This window comes from Solanum pennellii, chromosome 1 (genome assembly GCF_001406875.1).
Source record: "Solanum pennellii chromosome 1, SPENNV200".
In the NCBI taxonomy this organism is placed as follows: domain Eukaryota; kingdom Viridiplantae; phylum Streptophyta; class Magnoliopsida; order Solanales; family Solanaceae; genus Solanum; species Solanum pennellii.
The window spans coordinates 89,320,200-89,333,932 of NC_028637.1; the positions used below are offsets into that span (position 1 = coordinate 89,320,200).

Sequence of the window (13,733 nt, forward strand, 5' to 3'; positions counted from 1 at the left end):
TAGTACTTCTAATTTTATTTTAAAATACTTTTTCTTCTCTTATAAGCTTAATTAGATACCTCAACTTTTTTAAAAAATAAAACATACACTTTTTTTTAAATTTAATCTTAGAAAAACTTAACCGAACAAATTATAAGTCGAATACTAGTGTCTCGACTCTTTGAGATTTGGATAGGTCTCAGCATTAATGACAATTGACAAAGATTATATATGTCATAAAGATGATCGTTATCAGAAAAAAATGTGGAAACTTGTGGCGCAAAGTCAGCTTAGCACTTGTTTTCCGTTGATAGAATAAAAGGATAATAAAAAGATGAATATGCTACATATTATTACTTTTTACTAATTTAGTACTCCATTCGTCCCTATTTATATACTCTCTTCGTTATAAAAAGGATGGTCTACTTTGACTTGCAACGGAGTTTATGAAAAGAAAGAAAACTTTTTGATTTTGTGGTTATAAATTAAAGTTATGTCAAATGTACCAAAGTACCCTTTAATCTTGTGGTCTTAAACATGTCACGTGGAAAATTAAAGTTAAATTGTTGCCAAAAAAGGGGTCATTCTTTTTTAAATAAACTAAACGGGAAATAGGTACATTCTTTTTGAAACGGAGGGAGTAGAAATTTTCGTATTTTGAGATTTAAACAAGTTTATCTTTGACAGTAATTTTTTCATAGATCATTTTAATATTTTGAGTTATTAATTATTGTGACTTATAGTACTCTTTACGTAGTTTACAAATATATAAATTTCATTTCAAAAAAATTGAAAAAATTTCATAAGCAAATGTCCGATCAAAGTTAAACTGTTTGACTCTCGAAAAACGAAAAGTGTCACATAAAATGGGACAGAGGGAGTAGAAGAGAGCCATGTTTGCTTGTAGTTAGGGGTAGTTTAGTAATTTTGTTGTCTTCTTTTTTAAAATTTTATCTAAAAATTATGTAAATAGTATTTTAAATCATAATCATTGATAGCTTAAACTAATTAAAAATATATAAAAAGTTTTCGTTAAATCTCAAAATTTCATCTGTACCACATAAACTGGGATAAAGAGAGGAAATATATTATATAAAATACATAAAACATATTATAAATCACAATAATTAATAACTTAAATATCAAAAAGAATTTATAAAAAAATTGTGAATTGTAAAATTTCATTTGTATCACATAAATCAACACAAGAAGAGTAATACTCCCTCCGTCCCATTTTATGTGGCAATATTTGACCGGACACAGAGTTTAAGAAATAAAGAAGACTTTGAAATGTTTACTAAATTGCCCTTCAAAAAAGTTAACTTACTTTTCTCTCTCCTCATAAATATATTAGAGTACTATGTTTAAAATTAAGTGGGACCAACAGGGGTAAAAGAGAAATTGTACCTTTAAATACCTACCATATAAAGAAATATGACATTCTTTTTGGGATTGATAAAAATGGAAATGGTGTCACATAAAATAGGACAAAGGGAGTATATATTATGTGAAAGTTATGTAAAAGTATGATAAATCACAATATTAGCAACTTAGAATCTCTCTCTCTCTCTCTTTTGTTATATATATATTTTTAAAAAAATTGGTTGACTCTAATATATAAAAACATGTTAAGAAATTGATTAACTTTAAATTCCACATATAACGCGTAAATACATTAAAATAGAAAGAGTAATATATATCGGGCCTCGTGCTTGCACTTGCACGGGGTCCTTATATAGTATACGAATTTTTGGCTAAAATCATCCCTCAACTATGACCTGAATCTAAAGTACATCCTTGTGTTATAAAAGTGAACCAAATTCATCCTTCTGTCTATTTTTTAAGAAACTCACGCCACTAACAAAAAATATGTCAAGTCGAATGAATATATACACACGATTAAGCTAGTCAAGTTGGATGATTTTTTAAATTTTTAGAAATTGGAGATTTAAAATATTCATATAAAATATTTTAAATCCTGAATATTCTTTGTAAAAAAATATGTCCAAATACAACTCCAACTTTAAAAATTTTAAATATGTAATTATTTATTTAATTTTAACAACAAAACGCCTACATAGTTCCACTAAATTATTAGTATTTTTGTATATTGTATAAAATGTGAATTGCATTGTCTATATAGTATATACCTACTATATATATTTTTTTATTAAAGAGAATCTCTAAATAGTTGCACATAATATTTTTAAAATGATTATTTTTGCATAATCTTTCAAACCATCGGATCCTACTGTATAAATAATTCAAAACTTATGTATTATTGCAAGTAAATTTACTTGATGCAAAAAAACATATACACTAACAACACAAAAAATTTAAATTATGAGAACAAAATATTCATTTTCTATGCATATTCTTTTTCTTTTTAGATAACTTAGATCTTCTCGATATAGCTAAAACATGATCAGCAAATTAAATTAAAAAAAATTATTGGTTTAATTAGTTTCTTAACAAAAATAGACTGAAAGGTGATTCTTGTTATTTTTTTGATAGTATAAGAATGTTTTTGGCTCACTTAAATAATATAAGGATGTACATTAGATTTAAGTCATAGTTAAGAAATGATTTTAGCCAAAAACTCTCTAGTATACATACAAGTTTTTCTGTTATTTATAGAGGAATATACTACTAGAAATTGAGAAATTAGCTATGGAAAAGTTTATGCCTAAATAATAAAATTATGTTGATCTCATTTAACTATGAATTAGCGACAGACTATGAGATATTCAATTAGTTAAGACCATTTTAGTGACAAATTAACTAGGAATTGCCTATAATTTCGTAGTTAATTTCACATTTTCTTGTAGTGAATATTTGGCTCGCGTAACATATGAGCTTCCTGATGGAGCATTTCTATTGGGCATAGATTCTAAAAAGGCATAATGCATAAATTGTCATTTAACTTGATTTCAATTGATATCTATGCACTTCAACTTTGACAATTTTAAAATATAGCTAATAAATATTATAACAAAATATTGAACTAAAAGTTGATTAAAAGTATTTAAATTTGAAAATGAATTAGATTTTTTAAAACAAAAGAATCCTTTAGTTTAAAAACAAAATCCACTATAGAAGAGTTCTAAATGAACCCCCCCCCCCTCCTTTAATTTATCATTTTTCCGATATTGAAAAAATATTTAATTAAGTATATTTTTAAATTTAGAAGTGGAAATAATTTCAAAAAGAAATTATAATAAACAATGGACAATGGTAACACTTACAAGGATATAAAGTTGCTAATTCAGAAAGTCTGGAAATAGATGATGGAGATGAGAGTAGGAAAGGTTGTTACCATTTAGAAAAATCAATTTGGATTCATGCTAGGGTATTCTACTACGAAAGTCATTTATCTTAAAGAGGATAACTATGGAAATATATAAAGAGCGAAAGAGGGACTTATATATAATGTTCGTTGATCTTAAAAAGGTCAATGGTAAAATCTAAGAAAAATCTTCTAGAGATGCATGTACACTAAAGGTATAACAGTGGCTAGAGGACATAAATGATGGAATCAAGACTCGAGCGGAGACGGCCTTGCACTAGGGACTAGAAAAAAATTTAGAGTGCAAATTTAGTGATGCCATGCATGAGGTAGAAATGAAAGTGAGGCTTGACTCATCAGACATCCCTAAGAGAAACAATATCTCAGATATTTAATTGAGGAAAGTATCGATGATGATTTGACACATTGTATTTGTGCGACGTGAATGAAGTGAAGTCTTGCCTATGGAGTCTTGTGTGACAATAAACTTAAAGGTAAGTTTAGCATAGCGGTAGTTGGACCTATTTTGTTGTATGGGACAGATCTAGTATTAGTCAGTCAAGAACTCCATGTTAAGAAAATGTAAGTTGCATAAATGAGGATGTTGATATAATGTGGAAACACCAAGGCGATAAGATTAGGAATGAGGATATTTGAGCAGAGGTGGAAATGGCATGGCCTCTGTTGTGGATATATAAGAGAAGATGCATAGATGCTCTAATGAGGAGGTGCGAGAGGTTAAAGTGCATATCTGGAGAGGTAGATGTAGGTCGAAAAAATATTGAGGAGAAATGTTTAAATAAAACATACATACAACTTCAGCTTATCAAGAAACCTTTGATACAAGGGTGTGGATAGCGTGAATTAGAGTAGAATGTAAATAGATAATGGAGTGATGTCTGGAGTACCGATGGGCTTGGTGGTGTCTGTCGTGGTATTAGTTTTAGTCTTGCAGTGATGTCTTGCTTTTGATTTATTTTTCATCATATGTTGTTTGAATATATTATTTCAATTATTGCACTATTCTTTTAACATTGTTACTGTTTTTATATTAGTTGTTATATCAATTCTTCGTCATTTTTTCATTTCATACTTAATTATGATTTTGTTGTACTTCAGTCGGGTTGTCACACCTCGAGCCTACATCTTGAATGTCGCCGGCACTCGAAGATCGTTACTGGCTTCGAGCGAACCCTTGGCCTGGCTTACTTACTCAGCGGAAGACTTAAATACAAGAGATAACTCATGGGATAACTTAAAAGAAATACTTAGCCAAAGTGGCAACTCGTGTCTTAAACGTTTACAACTGAAAAGAATAAGACTAAAGAACTATAATAGTTGTCTATGAAGCCTCTAAAAATAAAGAGGGATGTTGGGACAGGAACCTCAATAATCCCAAAAACTGAAAATGAAAATCAAGTGATAAAAGATGTCTTTTGGAATGTAAGGAGGCTCACCAACTGACTCTGAGCTGCTCACTGAATCAATGGTACGTCGGATGCCGATCCTAGTTATCTGCATCTGCATCATAAAACGATGCAGGTCAACTGGCATTAGTACATCGAATGTACGAGTATGCGAGTTGTAATTCTACAAACAACTTAAGCTTGAAAAGAGTAAGAGAGAACACTTACATTGGCTCTGCTCAACTCATGAATAACTTAACTCAACATAAAGCAATAAGACACATGCTATATATATATATATATATATATATATATATATATAAAGAGCTTGTAAAACAGTGTAACCAACTTAGTTCGTTAAAGAGATGCAATAACAAACTCAACTTTACTTCCAAGATAAAGTAATATAGTTTCTGTGAGAGATTCTTTAACCGACAACCACCACTATGAGCCTGAGCCTAAGTGGTGATACAACGTCTTGCCCGTGCTGTCAGAACTGTCATATACTTTGTCGTCACATAGAACTACTTAACTTAGTGGATCCACTAGCTTAACTTATGTGATCGTCCAAAAAGTATGACACATTAATACCCATGATGATTACATGGCTTATGGATACTTCAGTTATTATAAACTCGCATTCCCATATCGATGATCAATACTACTCCCAATAATATACTTAGCTCATATGTTTTTGAAACAATTTCTTTCTTTGGATTAAGATAATTACTCAACACTTAGCTTTAAAGCTCTCTTGGAATCGATGTTCCTTTTCTTGTTGAAATGTGAAAACATTTATGAATTCTTAGGAAATATTTAGTTCCCTTATAACTATTGAGAAATAAACTCAAACGCTTTACTTTTTACTTAACTTGAAACTTGAGTCTTAAAAACATCTCTTAGGGAATACTTAGTTCCCTTATAACTTTTTGAGAAATGAACTCAACTTTTTACTCTTTACTTGACTTGAAACTTGAGTCTTAAAAACAAAGTTAAAACATTGTTAAATACTATTGAAAACTTTTAAGAACTTTGCTTTGACTTGTTTCTTAACTTCTAGACTTGACTCTTAACTTCTTTGACTTTTATCTTAACTTTCCTTGAATTGGATTATGGACTCAAGATTCATGATCTCATGTTTATGGATGATTTCATGATATTTAGATGTACCTTAGAGTGTTTGAAATCAACAAGAAACATAGGTACATCACTAAGGAACTAGTACGAAAAAATGTAGGAAAAATGGAGAGAACTTGGCGTCCTTGGCGCTCTAAGAGGCGTGGGGCGTCAGCCCTCAAATTACAGAGAGCTGGGTGGGGAGCTCTGGCTGGCGCGGCGCCCCAAGTCTCTACGAACAGATATTGGTCTGTGGGGCTTTGAGAGGCGTGACGCCCCAACCCCTTTATCCAGGTGTTCTCGACTTTTCTCCTTCGTTTTTTTATCTCTGAATCCTCTAAACTTCCATGGTTCTTTCCTCAAACACTTAGGATCATTATTTCTATCAATATGCAATAGATTCAACCCAAAATTACACCCGGAAACATGAATCAAACCATCAAGAAACTTCAACAACACAACCATCAAGAACTCAACGAATTTTCAACAATGTTCTTTGAGAATTCACTTTCTTAAAATTCAAACAACTTAAATTCACTAAATCAAAACAAGATTGGTGTGTGGGTGGACTAAACCAACACTATGTGATCTCACATACTTTGTAGAGACCACCCTCGACGAATTTCGCACGCGAAGCTTGAACGTTCTTGGCGACTTCTTGATTTCTCTTCTCTTTTCTCCTCTTCTCTCTTTTCTCCAAGCCGTAGTGTGAATTCTAATTTTTCTAAACTAAAAGGAGTCTTGTTTTACCCTAATTAATCCCTAAAAATGAATTAATATAATTAGGTAAGAAAAAGACAAATTTGCCCTTCTCAAATCCGAATTGGACTTTCCTTAATCCAACAGCTCAACTTTCAAAAGGCATAACTCACTCATATAAACTTGGAATCGTGTAAACTTAGCGGTGTTGGAAAGATCATTCCAACGGATTTCCAACCATATCTGAAACTACACCTAACTCATCCTCGGCTAGGAGTTATGGTCGTTTGAAGTTGGCCAAAAACTCACTTTTAACTTACTCAAAAGATTTCCAAATTTCCTTATACTTCCTAAAAGTAACTATTTTTATATTTTATAGAGATAAGTGTCAAAAACACACTTAAACTATTTTATTTTTTTTTGAGTTTCATACCTAAAGTATTGAAAATTTGAGTTTCATACCTAAACTATCACTTTTTACTTTTAAGTTTGAGAAACACACCTCTCTCTTTTATACCACTCTCATCATGGTATGTGCAATACACTCTCTCTCTTTTATTTTAAAAAAATTTCACATCACACTCTACATGGACAAAATATTCAACCTTGACAAAAAAAAAAATTATTAGTATTAATTAAAATTAAAAATTAAAAAACTATTATAAAAAAATAATATTTTTTATGAAATAAAATGTAAAATATTTTTCTTACCCACACCATTTTTTAAAGTTTTTTATTTTGTTTAAATTTCTTTTATAAAAGTATTTCACTTTTTACTTCATCTCCTCCCCATCATCAAATATTAATTTAGATATTATTTGATTTTCTTAAAAATATAATTCTACCCATTCCACTTAACCCTCCGCTTTCAATTTTTTCCCAGTGTTTAGATATACATATCGAAAATATTTTTTACTTGCCGCTACAAGACTTTTTATATTTTTTAGTTGTTTATGTTATATTCGGTACACTAGTACAATTTTTTTTCTAAAAATATATGTACGTGCATATCTAACACAAAATAAGACAAACGTAAAAAAAAATAAAATTTAGGAGCAAAAAATTAAATAGGATGGTGTAGATTTTTTAAAATAAAATAATATCAATTTCTATACCGGGGGGGGGGATGAAATTTCTTTAAAATATTTTATAAATGATTTTTTTTTTAAAAAAAAAGATGGGATTGTCGCGGGGGAGGGGGTACGTAGAGGAGGTGGTGGAGTGAGATAAGAAAAATAATTTATTTTTTTATATGTATAGTAATCTTTAATTTTTAATTAATATTAATTTTTTATTATTTAATATTTATCAAGATAAAATATTTTATCTATGTGGAATGTCATGTGTCAAAGTTTTTTCATATAAAAGAGAGAGTGCACTACACACACCACTGAGGTGTGTTTCTCAAACTAAAAAGTGATAGTTTAGGTAGAAAACTCACACTTTCAGCAGTTTAGATATGAAACTAAAAAAAGTGAATAATTTAGGTGTGTTTTTGACACTTATCTCTATTTTATAGTGTTTTCTAGTTCTTCCTAATTGTGAGATGTTACACGAATATCCTTCAGAAATAATTTTTCTACCTCTAAAGAGTAATGATAATATCTACATACATATTCGATGCTTCTCAAACTTCACTCGTAAAATTTCAGAGTATATTATTGTTGTTAGCTAACAAATATTATATAGTAATTTTTCCAATAACGCAACCAGTTCCACTTACTATGTACAATTACTTCATTGATCTTTATTAGATGACTAATCGATTACACACCTCTTGTGCTACACCCATCACCTATATATCTACTATCACACAAAAGATAAGGTGGCCGGTCATCCTCTATTTGACATCAAAGAAAAGAAAATTAATATAACCTATTAGTAGAAACATATATATATCTGTGGGCAAAAACTGATAAAAATCAAGTTGACATTAAAATTGAGAAAATAAATAAATTATCATAATAAGAAGGTGGTGAAATGTATGCAGAATTTAGAGTGCATGCACGAACCATACATGAAGTAAGAAGCAAAAGAATTAAGAGCAGCTCTTCTACATGACAATAAATAAATAAATAAATAAATAAGAAATTACTACTTGTTATATTCTTTTATCTCACGCTGGGAACGTAAATGTCCATATGGTAATAAACGTGAGACCTATAATATATATTGTATATTGTCCACAAACATACATAATATATGTTACGTGTTTATTTATGTAATTGTATTTGTTGTATCTCATATATAAAAGACTGCGTGTGAAAATAAATTAACAGTCACGGGAGAACAACACATAGCATTTAATAAGAAAAAAATATAGACTGATAGTTAGGTATATCCCAACACTATACAACTAGTTATTCTTTTACATTTTTTCTTATGTCACTATATATATAAAGCTCTTTGAGAGACAAAAACAAAATTGTAAAAACATAAAAATTTGCAATTTAGGTTTGTTTTTAAGAAGAAAAAAAAAAGTATCATGTCTCACATAGCAGTGGAGAGAAACAGGAGAAGACAAATGAATGAAAATCTCAAGGTTTTGCGTTCCTTAACTCCTTGTTTCTACATCAAAAGGGTACTTCTTCTTCTCAATTTCTTCATTCTTTTGAGTCGGTATAGTCATCTAGCCGGTGTCCAAGCCAGAATTTTCAGTAAGGAATTAGGATTCAAAAGTGATTCAGTATCCACTATATATACCTAAAAATAATTTAACCATGTATAAACAATTATAATTTTTCATTGAAGACGGTTCGAATGAATCTCCCTTAACCCTACCTGACTCCGCCATGGATATTCGTCTCACCTTTTCCTTTTGGACTTTTTTTGGGGGGTTAAAACAATTCGTTAGTTATTACTGTTTGTGATGATTATATTTTGAGTTTTGGTAGGTATTTAGACTGTGAAATTATCAATATACGTACATATCGGAGTGATCATAATATCGATCGATTCGAGTGTATTTTTACCTATGACTACTTGTAATTCTTTATCATTGTTTGTCAAGCACAATAATTTGGTTATAAATAGGGCTATAACTCGTTATAACCGGTTAAATTGCGTTGAAACAATATAAAATTCTTTATATTGTCAGCGTATATGACTTAGCGAAGCACATATATATTGGAAGAACTAGAAATACCAAAAGGTGTGTTGGTTTGAAGTATTGAATAAGTATCAAATTAAATTTAGGGTTTGATTTTTCGATTTAATTCTTCTTTTTCTTGTTCTAATCTTATTTGTAATTGAACTTGAAGGGTGATCAAGCATCAATAATAGCAGGAGTGATTGAATTCATCAAGGAATTACACCTTGTTCTTCAATCTCTTGAGGCGAAAAAGCGACGAAAGAGTCTAAGCCCTAGCCCTGGTCCTACTACTCCAAGGCCATTGCAACTAAGTCCTACACCTGAAAGTAGTCCATTTATTACTCATAATAATAACTTCAAGGAACTTGGAGCATGTTGTAATTCTCCAGTGGCTGATGTTGAAGCAAGAATATGTGGGTCAAATGTTATGTTGAGAACAATTTCAAAGAGGATTCCAGGTCAAATTGTGAAGATAATCAATGTGTTAGAGAAACTTTCTTTTGAGATTCTTCATCTCAACATCAGTACCATGCAGGATACTGTTCTATACTCCTTTGTCATCAAGGTGATCATCATATATCCCTTTAATTATTTCTAATTTAAAAATTAACAATAACTACGTCTCAGTCTCAGACTTTTTCTTCGCACAATAATACTAATATACTTGTTGGTAGTGTCAATTCTTTTGAATAGAGATATACATTTTCTTAAAATTAATGTGATCAAGTTGACTATAACCGTAACCTTACATTTTCATGTGTGTTAATTGATTAATATGAAAGTGAGGAAAGAGATAATGATTCGTATATAAATATATTCCATATGTTATCGTGATCATTAATTTGGTGTTGAAGTCTTTAATCATCTCATCTAGAAGTTTAAGATCATTAGCACATGCCTTTACAATTTTACACAAGATCTTTAATTATACCGTGTAATTATATCATCTAAAAAGTTAAATAGTTAAAAGACGGTACACTTTCATATACTTTATTACATTTTCTTCACCCTACACACACTTCTTTAAAGTCTAATATTTTCATTATTCTTGTAATGCAGATAGGACTGGAGTGCCAACTTAGTGTGGAAGAGGTAGCACTGGAAGTTCAAAAAAGCTTCACCTCATCTGATGTTTTATGTATCAACGAGATATAGATCAATTTACAAAATTAAATAATACTATAGTAATATCTAGCTAATTATGTACTCCCCATCTAATATTTATCTTCTTATGCTTTATTGCTATATATCTTTTGGATATATGTATACAAAGTGTAAGAAGATAATTTTGGAATGTAACAAATAATTTCCAACATTTTAAGGTTGGATTTAGTACGTGAAATATTGCACTATTATATGAGTAGATATACTTCTGAATTAGAAAAATTTGAGGATAGATATTAATACGTACTATAATTTATATATAGAAAGATCGACTTTATCTTTGTATCTTTTTGTTATTTTGTATGTTATTATAAGAGAAGAAAGTAGTTGCATGCAGTATTTGGGTTTTAAATATATATTTATTTTTTTTCATGTTGCAATGGATGCTTTACAACGTTATTAATTATATTGTGTCTTATTTGGACGTTAATTACTCATTTTTTTTCTTTTTCTCTATCTGGAGTCTCCATTAGAACCCCGATTATATTCAGATCACACGCTATAAGACTAATTCGAAATGGTGCTCTCAACAGAATTTCCTTCGTACATCTAGGGTCCGAACCTAAAATCGTGGACTAAAAATGAAGCAATTCAATCCCCGACTAACACATGTTGGTAATCTCACTCATTGTCATCCCCTTTGTCTTGATGCCAAATAACTAACAAGAATTCTGAATTTTAATGAATTTTATAATATAGTAGTTTAAAGTCTAAGGTATAGTAAATGATATTAATTAATATTGTTTCGTTATTTATTTTAATTGATTATTATGAGGTTAGTTATATCATTAACATTAGAAATTAGATTACCTAGCCTACTAAAACTGAATGAAGGAAAATCTCTTTGACTACCTATGTCTATAATATATAGAGAGAGAATTTTTCAGTGTTTGAACTATAGAATAATTAAAAGCTTTTGGGAAAAGGAAAAAGAAATTACTATAAAAATGACACTAATTAATACCTTTTGTATTTTATAGTTAGAATTCAGCTGGGAGTCGTTCGTCGTGAGGTATAAGGTAGATTAATTGCCCTATCATTTATACTTTAGTGATGGAATAAATTATTGCATACACATAATGGAATACCTTATTTCAAGATAACTTCCTCCGAAATAACTAATTTTGAGATAACTTGTTCCAACCAAACAAAGGATAGTTCAAAAATGTATTTGTGACATTGACCATTTTGTAACCTTTAATTGGACTTGGCCCAACAATTTAAACATCACAACATTGTAACCTTTACAATTGGGCCCAAAATAAATTTCTTTTATTTTCTTTGTTTGTTGTTTTGTTTCTCATTGATTACTAACGGCCCATTTGGGTTTGAAATGTTTAAAAAAGAAAAAGTGAAGTTTTTATTATGTTTTCTGAAAATCAAACAACATAAAACAATTTAAATGTAGACATTGATGACACATATTAATAATAATGGAGGAAAAAACTTACAAAAAACTTACCAGCACCGGGTGTAGTATAAAGATCTCCAAAAATTCAATTTCTAAAATTAATCATCATGCAAAATTATATTAAAAGGATCATGCCTTTTAATTAAACTCATATTATAATCCTCCTCCAAAGTCATAAATCATAAGTATGTGTTAACTACTCTATTATTTCTTCAAATGTTGGTTACCTATCACGCTCATCAAGTACTTTTACAAATATAAATATGAAATAATTAAGACGTGAGGTCCCCAAATACTATAATTTCTCCGTCTAGTTTTACTTATCCAGTATCGATTTGATTCCCTTCTTAAGAAGCATCAAATAAAATGATAATTTTATTATATCACTATTTGAATATATAAAAATAAATTGTATTTTAATTTTTTCTAAACTGAAGCAAAAGTTTACAGAAATAGTAAATACTATTTAAGAAATGTGAATGTATATCCAAAAAAAAAAAGAAAAAGAAACTTTGGTTAATCTTCTTCAGGATTGCTTTGCCACATGAAACTAAGTACTATCTAATTGTTTGTTTAGTCAAATAGACATATCCTCTCTCACATGCATTGTGTATATTCATGTTGGTAATCATCATTATTCCTTCTTTTTTAACTTTTTCATTTTATTTTTTATTTTTTTAATTTCTTTGCTTTTTTGTGTTCATCCCTTACTCAAGACTCTACTTCACATGAATATTGCATTCCCCCCCTTTTTTAGGGTTCTTTTCTTAATTGTCTTTTTATTCAGAGTTGTTGTCTGTCTTGTTGTTTACTTAGACAAATGTTGTTTTCCAAAGAGGGAGTTTTGTTTCAAGTGTCAGTAATCAAACTTTTAATTATGACATCAAAGACTTTAACTTTGACCAATAAAATGACCATTAACACCCTAAATACATGCTCAAATCTCAATAACATGTTCACCTAGACCTAGTTCTAGTTTAGTCACATATACTTATATACATATATATATGTACTTTTTTTGTTATATATAATAAGGAATTGTTTATATAGAAGTGGTGTGTTATTACTCAAAAGTAGCACAAACACAAGCATACTATATAGTTTAGGGAAAATGTCCACAATTATCAAATGTACTACAAATTCAAATGAGTCAAATCATTTTATAAAACACCAAAATTCATGGTCCCTACACCTTACTATACCTAAAAGTGTTACCATTTTGTTTGAACTTATAACCTCAATAAATATAATGGTCCAAACAGAAACAACCCATCATCACATACCAAATGCCCACATATCATGTCTCCTGGCCCAATAGTTTAAAATCCAATTTGAGTTTAGTTTTTATGTGAGGAAAATTGTTTTTCGCGCTCTCTAAGAGTCTGTTTGGTCAAGCAGCTAAAATCGTGTCATCTAGAGTATTTAAGTAGTTCCCTTCAAAAGGTTATGTTAGTGGCCACGAAGAAGTCATAATTCAAATCGTAGAACCACAGGTTTGAATCATCTATTGGGCCTTCATACATATATTAGTATTAGAAAAATAAAAAATTTAGACGAAAGAATCTGTCAAGAGAGTCACAC

The 13,733-nt window shown here is 29.8% G+C and overlaps 1 protein-coding gene across 1 annotated transcript; it reads left to right on the top strand.

The window, feature by feature from the left end:
* Nucleotides 1–8,906: 8,906 nt before the first annotated feature.
* LOC107028427 (transcription factor MUTE) lies at nucleotides 8,907–11,078 on the top strand. Its single transcript, XM_015229490.2, has 3 exons — nucleotides 8,907–9,067; nucleotides 9,747–10,142; nucleotides 10,637–11,078. The coding sequence occupies exons 1-3, from the start codon at nucleotides 8,972–8,974 to the stop codon at nucleotides 10,730–10,732; spliced, it is 588 nt and encodes a 195-aa protein (XP_015084976.1). The 5' UTR covers nucleotides 8,907–8,971; the 3' UTR covers nucleotides 10,733–11,078.
* Nucleotides 11,079–13,733: the final 2,655 nt, after the last annotated feature.